Source organism: Glycine soja, chromosome 17 (assembly GCF_004193775.1).
Source record: "Glycine soja cultivar W05 chromosome 17, ASM419377v2, whole genome shotgun sequence".
Taxonomy (NCBI): domain Eukaryota; kingdom Viridiplantae; phylum Streptophyta; class Magnoliopsida; order Fabales; family Fabaceae; genus Glycine; species Glycine soja.
Genome location: NC_041018.1, coordinates 1,892,726 through 1,905,469, shown reverse-complemented (window position 1 = coordinate 1,905,469; position 12,744 = coordinate 1,892,726). Strand labels below are relative to the sequence as shown.

Here is a 12,744-nt window from a genome sequence, read left to right as displayed (position 1 = left end):
AAATAATTTTAAAATCAGTACTAAAAAAATAATTTAACAAGCAGAAAAAATTTATTTCTTAAAATAAGTAAAAAATGATTTTTTTAAGCAAAACATTTTAGATAAACATAAAAAAAAATTACTTATTTTATAAAAATAAATTGGTTGACGGTAAATTCCCCCAATCTTGAGTGTTTTAAGACTAGGTACTAATGTTGGAGAGAACGAGTGTTTTTATTTTTTTCCTTGAGTTAGTTTCTGTTATTTACTGATCTATGTAGAAAATCTTATCCAAGTAGTCCAAGATTTTAATCCCATATAGAATTTACTGATCACAGTTTTAATAATCCAAGTATTACTGATCTCTGTCATCATAGTCATATGAGAACACTGAACTACTTTAGGAGAACCTGGCAACAGTGTAATAACACCATGAGATGACTTACGGCATTGAACCCATGTCTGCTGCAATTCTCCTCTTCCAAAATCCATGTGATTCCTCCTGCTCTACCATTGCTGTATGATGATCCACCAATTACACACAATGTGTAAAATTAGCAAGAATACAACAATAATTCTAAGATACACCCAAATTTTCAAAATTAAAAATTAGTTAAATCTTAACACCATTGATTAAACAAGGCTGCTGCTATAATTGCCTTCAGAGTTCAGAGCCTGACAACAGTAAATTGCCTTCATGCATCTTAATGGACCACAAAAAGGCTGCACCTGGAGCTGCGCCTGAGCAGGTAAATTCATCAAAAGACGAGGTTAATCGATTAAAATCGATTTATTTACCAATAGTCTACCACAAGTGTTTAAAAGTAATCTTCATGCACTGTGCTTTTATCGTGATGGATTCGTTCTGGACCAAAATCCTCAGACAGAATGAGGCGTTGATGTGGAGTGAAAAGCGCTCAGAACAGGGGCCCTAAACAGAGTTTATGAATTGTAACTTGTAGACCAAAAGAAAAGGAATTATGATGAAAAAAGCAATTTACGAATATTCTTGTTCTCTAAACATGAAATGCAACCTTGCCATTTTGCAGACAATAGTTAAACACAATCGTAGTTGAATAAAAGAAAGGGTTCAATGTCAGCAATCAGCACCTCAGACTCTGAAAATAGATTTCATTGCAACAGAAACAATGCAGCATAACAATAGAACATAATAGAAGACTACACCAAATGTTTCAGTTCCAAAATACAACTATTGATTTGTAAACAAGTGCCTTAATGGCAACTTCCAAAACTGAATTTGTATTTCATTAATTCTCAAGGCTAACGTTCACTTCTAAAACACAGCAAAGAAAGATAACATGAAACCCAAAGAGCATGCCTAATCTTCCTCTCAACTTTCTAATAAGAGATTTCTCTTCAGAATTCAAATGATCATAATAATAAACTGGATTAACAATTAAATTCCCGAGAATCATCATACTACAATATATATAATGTACAAATACAGAATCGAAAAAAAGGCCTTGCGGATCATCAATTGAAGCTGATCCAGAGAAGCTACTTGACAAGATTGGATACACCTATTCCTTATCACTAGTCTAACATTTCCCTATTCATAACTTCAAACACAAAATTTCAAAGACAACAAAATGCCGGTGACAGAAATAATTTATAGATACGCTGTCACAATTTGGTGCTTTCGTGTGAAGTTTCATAGATTATTAACCAAAAAAAAAAAAAAGATACTACTTTAAACGTCTAATTATGAACTTAGAATAAAGGGAGCAAAACGATTAAGGAAAGAAACCAAAAAATAAATAAACTATGATTACATAACAAAATCAAGATGAAGATCCCGAAGCCTGGATCGAATCTTATCCAATGTACCATCAATGGCTAAATCAACAGCATCCTTCTTAGTTTTGAGACCCGGGGAACTATTATGCTTCCTGTACAAGACACTCGGTATCAACTCCAAAACCTTCTCCCTCATTCTCCTAACCCTAGTTCTCGGTATTCGTTGCAACACATCCAAAATCCTCATCCCTCTGAACACCACCTCCTCCTTCGGTATAAACACGGAGAATTCCTCAAACTCCGACTCCGGCAAATGCCACCCATACTGAGCCTTCGCCGAAAGTTCCTCAAAGAAAACCGGTATACACCCCGCGAGTATGGCGTCAAACGTGGAGCGGCGTGTGGGCGTATCCCCTGGAGGCTGCAAGCAGAAACTGGCCGAAAGCATTGGCCGCATGAACCGAATAGGGTCGTGCTCGCAAATCCCGTTGGAGCAATCCACAATCTCGCACAGCGTGTCGTAGGAGGAATCCGAGGAGGTAGTAGCGTTCTCGCACTCGCTCCTTATGCTGCGGCGGATGTTGGGCGTGGCGGAGACGCCGCCTCCGCCGGCGAAGATGGCTAAGACGGAACGCTTGGAGCGGCGGACGCGGTTGAGCCAGGATTCGAAGAGTCCGAGGTTGGGAGGGTGGAAGGAGGTCGGGTAGGGAACGGCGTGTTCCTGCCAGGGCCACGCGCGGGACTCGAGCGTGAGGGCGGTGAGGTTGAAGAATTGAGGCAACTCGAGAAAGGAAGTGCCCCAAACGGGAGGGTCGTTGAAGAGAGGCTGGGAGAAGTCCCAAGCGGGACGAGCCATGACGAGGAAGTGGTCGTGGCCCATGTGGCGGTTCCAGATTTGGGGGTTGTCGGATTGGAGAAAGTGGAAGAGGCTGAGGCCGTGTTTGGCGCTGGAGTTGTATTCAGGGCCGTAGAGATAGCGTAAGGAGTCGAGAGCGGCGTAGTAAGGGAGGTAGATGGCGTTAGCCTGGAGCGGATCTTGCGTGAGGCATGGGTACTCCAACATCCGACGGTGGAAGATGAGTTCGAGCATGGAAGGGTCGGTTCGGTACCAACTGTGGGAGTGGTTGTGGGTTTTTTGTCCCAGACCGTGGTTTGCTAGGAAGGGACACAGGTCGTCCAACATTGGGTATTCCGAACAGTTAGCGAGCAGATCCAGGTTCAAACTTGAAGGGAGCTTTCTTATGTGGATCCATCGCTTCTCGCATTCCTCTGCTTCTGATGCGCCTGAATTCCATAACAACGCCACTAACACTAATAACATCACATGGAATTTCGACATGGGGATCGGACTTTCAAGCTTCTCGCCTCACACTGGACAAACATGAAAAGGGGATCGGTATCAATAGCCAGCATACTTTATATATCTTTCACTTTGACCGCCATGTTTATCATAATAATACCTAGTATAGAGATATTGATGTGTGACAATAAAGTGTTGACCTAATTAGTATGCTCAAACATAATATTCATAAGAGTATCTCTAATATGATATTTTATATATATGTATTGCTTATCTTTAAGATGGGTTGTTTAACAAAATTTATGATGGGAACAAATGAGTTTTGAGTTTTTTTTTTAAGAGTATTTTTAATGAAAGAATTCATTTTGGATTCTTGAATCATTTTTTTAGGTCCTATAATATTACATAAAATGATAGAATTTTTGTATTTTTTTGTTTTAATGATAAAATCTAATTTAAATTCTTGGATTTTAGTTGTAAAAAAAATAACTAAGGATTATTATTTTTAAAAATATGAGTTTTTTTAGAGTTCTTCCTCTAAAACTCAATTTCTAGTGTGAAAAACACTTGAGCAAAAACTCAATTAAAATTTTTTATTAAAGATGTTCTTATATAAATATTATGTTGTAAAGATTTCTTAAGAATAAAAAAATGATTTCTTAAGCTCTAAAGAAAATAAATTAATAGAACTATCCATTCCACGAGTAGTCAAAGCTAAAAATAATTTTTGCACACACAATCAAACTAAAAGACAAACATTTTCAAACTCACAATACAACTCATATATATAAACAAACACACACACACAAGTGTGTAAAACACTACATAAGAAATAGAGAAAATGAGGCCTCCTTATGAAGCCCTATGAAAATCGAAGGATCTAAAAGGTAAGTGAGAAAATGATCATTTTACAAAAGTGGGACCCATTTAATTAAATAGACCTTTGGAGAAAAAAAGTCAAAAATTTTATATGATTACCACGAAAATGACGAGTATTTAAAAAATATTAGTCATTTTGGTTGGTGTTGTAACTCTTGTATATATTTTTTTATATAACTAAAAAGACATTATTCAAGACAAATGTTTGTTTTGATAGAAATAAAATTTATGATAAGTAAAAAAAATTAATATACAAATTATATCATAATTAAATTTTATTAAATAATTTTATAAATTATATTTTGTATTTTTAATAAATAATTTAAGATATAATGTAAAGATATTTTTAATTATTGATAATTTTAAAAATAATTATATTTAAAAAAGAGATAGAGATAAAAGGAACAGTAGATTGAAAATGGTAACCAAATAAGAAAATTAAATATATAAGTAAACATAAAATGAAAATAATTTGAAATGGTCTCGATACATATCTTTTTTATTAGTAGCAATAATAATATGTGAGATGTACATAAAAATAAAATATTAACAAAATATAATTAAAATAATAAAAAAATAAGGCCTATTTCTAAATTATGTATTTTGATTTATAATATAAAAATAAATTATTATATCAAAATGTTATTATTAAAAAGAGTTAATGATTGACTCATGCCATTACACAAGATATCTGTTTAGTTGTGAAGCGATACATGTTTGCAAATATTTTCAATTTTGTAAGAAAAAATTAAAATAATTCATATAAATTGACGATGTTGTTTATGATTATAATTGTAATTTTTTTTAAAAAAAAAACTACCTATAATTTGTCTAAGTACTTATTGATTTTACGGGCACTATGTACTACTTGTTGAAAAAGAATTAATTTATTCAATTAATTCTAATTTTATAGAAGATGATTACAAAAACCAAATCAGTAAAAATGTGTCTAATATGCCAAATAAATTTAAATAATATTTTTCTCAAAAGACGCTTCCAACAATTTTAGCTAATTTCATGGTGAAATAATATCAAAGTACATGTCAATATAGTATTTCATCTAATGAAATAATTATGTAATATATTTTTTATTTTCATAGATATAATGATTTGATAATAGTTAAAACTCAATTAGAAAAACGAACAACACAAATTCTGTAACATGTACATAAAAATATTTTCATTTAGAATTATATTGTAAATAAAAATATATTTGTTCATTTTATAACATTTGAAGTATATAAACAATATTTTGAATAATTTAAATAATAATTAATTAAATTGAATTAAATGAAAGGTGTAGAAAATCAAATATTTACTTTAATTTAATTTTTAATACGCAATTTATATTTCATTACAATAATTTATAATCTAGTTTTTTTAATGTCAAACTTAATTTTTAGAAACAACAACCAAATAATCATTATTTTCTATACAATTTCATTTGTGCCTTCTAAAGATAAATTTGGGAAACATGAACACGTCCAAATACATGTTACAGCTTACAAGTGGGAGGGGGCACATTCATATCATATAATCGCTGCCATAAATACAATACACCCAAAAAAAAAAAAGTCACTGCCATGAATGAAAAACAAAACATAATCTCATCACATACATAATCAACATTTTTTATGAACTGTCTAAAGCAAGTTGATCACTGACATAAATGATATCCATCTCCAAATTTAATGCACAACAAAAGTCCTACAATAATAATATTAGTAATTACGTTTTGTAAAAAAAAATTACACAAACACCTTATGTATTTATCTACTCCTGTACTAATCTCACCTCAATTATTTAAAAACATATACTCACGTCCTTTTATACGCTATATCAACTCCTTTATATTTTTTTGAAAAACATTATATTAGACTCTTATGAAGGAAGGTTAATCTAAATGTTAAAAAATTACCAATGAGGGTTTAGCTTAATTAGTGTTGAATAGGATGTGTGAATGTTTTAAACTTTTTGATGTCTTGTTTAATTTATCCGGATAAAAAAATGTAAGAAAGTTTGTATAATTTTATAAATTTTCATAGAGTTTGTGTAATTGAAAAAAAGAAGAAGAAGAAGACGAGTTCATCATTCTGTCAACAAGCCTTGGTGAAAAATGCTGCAGATAAAGAACTTCCACGAATTGAAGATTTACACGTTCTAAGAGGAGGCCAGGTGCTATGTTAAATATGATGGAAAGTTTTTTTTTTTTTTGTTCTCTACAGGTGGTCCTGGAAATATTTAGACAATCATAAATAAAAGCCACCAGAAATTTTAGTCGAGTGAGAATTGAAAAAATTTGGCTCCCAATTGCGTTAACCAATTCTCACAGCTGGAAAGAATTTTGGCTTTCAATTTTAATGAAATCACCTTTACACAGTACATTGTGTAATTTTATTGTACTATCCAAAGAAAACGTAACACAATAAGGGAACATGAAGTATACAAGAACACTCACTTTTCTTCCAATTAAGAGAAAAGAAGCTTATTAATATGTCCCAAAAGTAGTATTACATTCTGTATACAGAAAAAAAAAAAAAGAGAGAAGAGAATAGTATTACATTGATTACATTATTGAAGAATAAGATACATTATTATCTCTGTAAGATTCTTTTATAGGTAGTTTTTAATTATGACCTTAAAGTCACTATTGAGTGATTTATGTTGATAAAGTGTTATTTTTAAAATTTATTTTTTAAGATACTGTTGATAGATTTATCGTAATAAGATGTTTTTGTCCTTTTTTTTCTTTATTATTTTAACCGTCAATATTTTACTTTATTTATTGTATCAGATATTTTTGTTTGCTGTTACTCAAATTCTATCCTATAAATGTTATTCTAATTGAAATTTGTAGGTATTATTTCAAATTACTTGATTTTTTTTAATATATTTTTTCACAAAGTAGTAATCTATTTAAAATCAAAATAAAAAATTTCAACATTTTTCAAAATCAATTCAAGTGCTTTGTTTGGGATCGCAAAGAAAATAACACCTTCTAAACAGAGGAGATAGCAGTATACTAGTGTCTTAAAAATGCATACATGTCATGATCAAGGAGTATGATCTTCTATAATTATTCTTTAACTATAAAGGAACTAAATTTTTACAAGACAATAAAAAGATTAATATAGTTTTTTTTAAATGATGTGATTAAAGTCTTATGACAGGATTGAAATCCAATATTAAGAGGCAGTGTGCTTAAGTAAGGAACAAATCCAATCAAATCAACAAAACCGGGGGATAAGTAATAAAGCAAACACCAAACCATCCCTCAGTTCCCTGCTACTTTTACTTAATTATACATTTGATAAAAAAACTTGAATAGTCTGTTTTGAAACACAGTCAATAATTCCATCTCAAAAAATAATATTAGTGAAAATGGACGTAACGCAATTTTTTAATACTTACTTTATATTTTCGGATGAGAAACGCCTATCAGACAGACGTTGTTGTATCCTCAAACAATTAATAAAGTACTATTCTGGTAAAGGGGAAATTAATTGATTTCTTACTTTCAAACGAAGAAAAGGAAGAAACCAAACGCGGCCTTGAAGTTGCGAGTTGCGAGTTGCAGAGAGAGCAATGAGTCAGGAATCGTTTATATATGGCTTCGTGGCTCGGGGGACGATGGTGTTAGCCGAGTACACCGAGTTCACTGGTAATTTCCCTGCAATTGCAGCTCAGTGTCTTGAGAAACTTCCCTCTTCCAATAACAAGTTCACCTACAATTGCGACCACCACACCTTCAATTTTCTCGTCGAAGATGGTTACGGTATTGCCGATCTCTTGCTTTTTCTCTTTTGCTGCATCTTCCCCAGTTTAAGTGCTGGATCTACTCTGTCACATCTAATTGCCACTAATATTTCTTTTCTTTTTTTGGGCTTTTCAATTGGTTTTCCGTAGTGGGTTTTCTTTACTCTTTGGGTTTACTTCCAAAGCTTTGTTATTTTTCCATTTCGATGTTGACATGAACAAATGAGTGGTGGGAAACGGAATTTGGGTTCTCCAGGTTCAATTAAGTTTTATTGATGAGAATTAGTGAACAAGTCTTTACTTTGGGACAAACATCTTGTGAATGTTTCTTGGGTTGGACTTAGGTTGCCATAGAAACGCATTGGTTTTTTGCATGGCCATGACGGATGAAACAACAGCTATCAGTTCCAAATCCCTGAGCCTAACTCTTTATTAGTTAAACTTTAACCAACCATGCAATCTTTGATATGTTCGACTTCCAATTGTAACCTGACCCGACATTTGGACTTCTAATTTTCAAGGGAAAAAAAATTATGAGGTCACTATTCCTGTTTTTATGTATTTCCTTGTAATTTGAACTGGTTTATTGGGTTGCGGGTTTGGATAAAAAGAAAAAAAATAGGAGTGTTCATCACTTCATTGCATCGCTGATTTTGAGACTCTCTATATCTGTTCTGTTCTGTTCTGCTGCGTCTTTGTAGTTACACTCAGGCTTACTGAAACATTGAGTTGCACTCTGATGTGGATTTTCGTCGTCTTAATGTTTTACATCTGGGATTAATGTGAATTGCAGCTTACTGTGTTGTTGCCAAGGAATCTGTTAGCAAACAAATCTCTATTGCTTTCCTCGAACGTGTCAAAGCGGACTTTAAGAAAAGATATGGTGGTGGAAAGGCAGACACAGCTGTTGCCAAAAGTCTCAACAAGGAGTTCGGGTATGCTTCTTGAGTTATTTCTTTCCAAGTCATTCATGATGTTCACTGATAATTCAGTGCTTGAATAGAAAAAACTCGTATAAAAAAAGGTAAATAATGCAGTTGCACATTTGCAGACCAGTTATGAAAGAGCACATGAAGTATATCATAGACCATGCTGAAGAGATTGAAAAGCTAATAAAAGTGAAGGCTCAAGTTTCAGAAGTTAAAAGTATTATGTTAGAGAACATTGATAAGGTATGTTCATGTTTTAGAGGAAGACATGGTTTTTTATTCCAGATATTTTCAGTCATTTCCCTTAGGGAGAAAGCCTTGACACAACAGTAAAGTTCTGCCTTGGTGACTGGTTGGTCATAGGTTGAGGGAGAGTTTTGGTGCAACAATAAGTTCGCATATGCAAGGGGAACATTGCTTACAATTATCCTCTTTCATACTTTCACAAAGCAAGTAGCCTCTAGCACCAGGATGTCTTAGTTTCGGTTTCAGTCATTTCCCTGCGCTGTTATCTTATGCATCCTGGTCTAACCTTTAATCCATTGTTAATTACATTGCCCTTCTTATTGAATGATCGCTGGAGGGGGAGAAATATGGTTTTGAGGATTGCTATATTAGTCATTTGATTGCTTTGTTGCAACTTTTGGGGAGTGGTTAGGACATAAGAAAAAATCACCTAGGTTCTGTCTGCCTCCTCATAATTCTTTCAGAAAATTTCTCGAGTTGAAATTTTAGAGCACAATAGAAATATCTGGACAAGCAATATGCTTTTATACTTGCCCCTTTTCCTCCCTGTAACTATTGTCAGTGACGACTATGAATTACAGTTTGACATTACTTAAATTTACATTTCACCTTTAAGATTTTCAGTGACTAAATCATAACCTGTTCAATTCTTTATCACTGTAGGCATTTTCCATATATTGTCATGTTTGCATTAACATCACTCTAATGAGTTGCCTTAGCTTGATGCATTGATTGCAAAATTTTAAACAAGGCAGTCTGACAGTGTAATACATTGCCAACTTTGGTTTTGCTGTACGTACTTTCAGGCCATTGATAGAGGAGAAAATCTAACTATTCTTGCAGACAAGACAGAGACCTTGCACTCGCAAGTAAGTTGAATAAAGTTTGACAACTATCATTTGGAATCTTATGTTTTCTAGGGCTAAAGGATTTCCAAATTTTCAGGCCCAGGAATTCAAAAAGCAAGGAACTCATGTCCGTCGGAAGATGTGGTATCAGAACATGAAAATTAAATTGGTTGTTCTTGGAATTTTGTTGCTTTTGGTCCTGGTTATCTGGCTTTCTGTTTGCCATGGATTCAACTGCGCAAACTAGCAACAAATGAAAGGTAAGTTTATGGATAGGTATTTAAATGATATATGATATATAAAGAGCAATTTCTTAAAAGTTTTAGCAAGAATCTGCTTAGAAGGGGGAGTTTGGCAACAGGAGAAAAAGTTTCCTACCTTCTTTGTTGGTTGATAATGATATACGATATTCTTGGAAATTCTTAGAGAGAGGAGATCGGGTGTATCTGTAATGTGTATCATATGCTGGACTGTTTGGTCTTGTCAAACAATACAGTTGCAATTTGCTCCTCTTTTCTTCCTTAATTTAAATATAGAAAAATGTTATTAACTTGGCCTCTCGTTTAAACAATTGACTTGATCCCCCCAAGGTGGATTTTTTTCCTCTCTTTACAGTATCCATGTATGAAAATTCTAAAAAATTTGTTGTTAATTTGTGGATGCACAGCTTACCAAGCCAAAGCAACAAATAAATAATGACATTGTCAAGCCTACTGCCTACAAGATTTGTGTATTGTGTGTCTAAACTCGAATGTTTCAGAAGATCTCCTTTGAAGGGGTTCAAACTTCAAACTACAATATTAAACCTTTACCTTTCTGTTTGCCACAGGTATATAAAACTGAATTCGTTCAGTCCATACCATAAACTACAAGGTGAAAAAAAGACCAATTCAGGCTCCTTAACTAACAAAATTGTACTACGTTGATCTAGATTATAAGCTAAACAAGACACACTTCACAACTTATTAAGAAAATTAATTAATTTTATTGAGTTGTGTCATTTTTAATTTAAAACTAAACACTTTTTCTAAACTATCATTCATTAAAATTTGATATCAAGTATAAAAAAAAATCTTTGGCCTTATTTAATGAAGGGTATTTTAGGGAGAATCTCATTAAATAATGCATATGTCTTAGAATCTTAAAATTCAATCCCAAAAGTTAAATGAGAGGCCAAAGTTGTCCTTTATTTATATACTTTAACTTGGCTTTATCTTTAATCGATGTGGGATTTGAATTTTTTTTCAATACATTTCCGGATGCCTATCACTTTTTGAGCTTGATGCATAAATAACATGGTGATGGTGAGTGATAGTTTAAATTAATCTTGGATATGTTATAATATCATCTTAAAATGTGAGTTAAGGAACTTTTGTTGTTAACATTAGATACCACCACCAGTGGAGTAAGTATTAACTATTAAGTCAAGTTAAATAGAAGGAAATGGTAAACAAAAAGGTCCACGTGTTAAAAAAAAGGCCGAATACTGAGTTTTTTTACTGGGCTTTAATTGAGCTTATTTAAGGTCACATTTGTTAAAAAAAAATACTTTATACGTATGAAACATTGAAATTGTTTTTGTTCAGGCAAAGTTTTTAACAAATATATATAGAAAAAAAAATGAATCTAACTTTTTACATAGATTAAAATCAAGTCATGCATTTTAGTTTTTAGAAAATTTAGATGAGAAAAGTTCAAAAAGAATGAGATAAATAAATTGATTTTAATTTATGAAAAAATTGTTATTTTTATCTATTTATTTCCTTCTCCCGAAAGTATTTGGTGACAAGTTTCTCTAAATTGCATCTTAATCACATTTTAATACTAGCTATTATTATAACACTAGCTTTGGTGTATGGTATGATAAAAAAAAAAAATACTAGCTTTGGGAGAAGTTTCCATGGGACTCTTATTTCATCTATTTATTTTCTTCTCCTCTTTTCCAATAATTATTTTTAAGAAACTTCATTATATTACACATTTTAGCCTCGCCGCGTGAGGAGAACTTTCCTGAAACAATAAAATGAAGGAGAAGAGAAAAGCGAAGCTTGAAGCTTGAAGCTTGAATGATGTGCAAAGGGACATGGCAAGTCACGAAAGCCAAACACGTACCAATCCATATAGAAGACAAACAGAAAATCTGTCCCATTCTTTGCGGATACGTTTGGGATAAAAGTAAATAAAAACCACGTAGATATATGATCAATCCTGTTGAGCTTCATGCACGTTGTATTATTATCATCCTTTTTAAATATTATAAGAGAAAAAAGACTATCCAAGGGAAAGATGGTGTTTCCTCTTTAAGAAAAGTCAAATTGTCAACAATCAAATCTACTCGCACGTCATCTCAGTTTCGCCATCTCTAGTCTACTATGTTGTTTTCCATGCAGGCTTTTTTTTACTAAATGGGCTATATATTTTATCTATTTTTCATTTGGAATCCATTCAAATTATTATTAAAAATAAATATAAGTTAAAATGTTATTATTTTTAAGTTAGAAGGTGTAATATTTATTATGATTTATTATTATTTTTCTTTTACTTTTTTTAACTAAAATTGTAAAATAATTTATCACTTTAATTTAATTTTTTTTATTTACGATATCAAAATCTGTATATAATTTTATTTATCTTGTGATTTTGAAGTTGTAATTTTTTTTTTGTTTTATGATTGAAGATGATTATTTTACCTTTTAAGTTTTTTGTTTTAGGATTTTTTATTTATTTTTATTTTCCTTGTTTTGCTTTCAATTTTTTTTAAAAAATTGAAAATAATTTTATTTATTTATTTAATTATCAAATAAATATTTTTAATTTTATTTGTTATTAGTTTTATTTAATATCTTCTATATATTTTTTATATGATTTTATTTGATATGTTATATATATTTTTAATATTATTTTATTTAAAATATTTTATATAGTTTTTCAATATTATTTCATTTATTATATTTTGTATATTTAAAATTTACATAATTTTTTAATAATATTATTAAATTTTATTTTTTTTGTAAATGAAATAACATAATGTTATTTAGTATATTTTTTT

At 31.6% G+C, this 12,744-nt stretch overlaps 2 protein-coding genes across 2 annotated transcripts; one reads left to right on the top strand and one right to left on the bottom strand.

Moving 5' to 3' along the window:
- Positions 1-1,374: 1,374 nt before the first annotated feature.
- On the bottom strand, positions 1,375-3,177 carry LOC114391854 (probable xyloglucan galactosyltransferase GT19). The gene has a single exon (XM_028352848.1). It carries the CDS (start codon positions 3,074-3,076, stop codon positions 1,769-1,771), a length of 1,308 nt encoding a protein of 435 aa, XP_028208649.1. The 5' UTR covers positions 3,077-3,177; the 3' UTR covers positions 1,375-1,768.
- A 4,217-nt stretch (positions 3,178-7,394) lies between these two features.
- LOC114392289 (vesicle-associated membrane protein 724-like) lies at positions 7,395-10,298 on the top strand. Its single transcript, XM_028353358.1, has 5 exons — positions 7,395-7,691; positions 8,466-8,607; positions 8,724-8,844; positions 9,654-9,716; positions 9,793-10,298. Exons 1-5 carry the CDS (start codon positions 7,502-7,504, stop codon positions 9,940-9,942), a joined length of 666 nt encoding a protein of 221 aa, XP_028209159.1. The 5' UTR covers positions 7,395-7,501; the 3' UTR covers positions 9,943-10,298.
- Positions 10,299-12,744: the final 2,446 nt, after the last annotated feature.

Bases quoted from the DNA above. Each gene is read 5' to 3' on its own strand.
- LOC114391854 (XM_028352848.1), bottom strand. From the start codon at position 3,076: ATGTCGAAATTCCATGTGATGTTATTAGTGTTAGTGGCGTTGTTATGG.
- LOC114392289 (XM_028353358.1), top strand. From the start codon at position 7,502: ATGAGTCAGGAATCGTTTATATATGGCTTCGTGGCTCGGGGGACGATG. The intron at 7,692-8,465 runs GTATTGCCGATC...TGTGAATTGCAG, and splicing joins TCTCGTCGAAGATGGTTACG to CTTACTGTGTTGTTGCCAAG. The intron at 9,717-9,792 runs GTAAGTTGAATA...CCAAATTTTCAG, and splicing joins CAGAGACCTTGCACTCGCAA to GCCCAGGAATTCAAAAAGCA.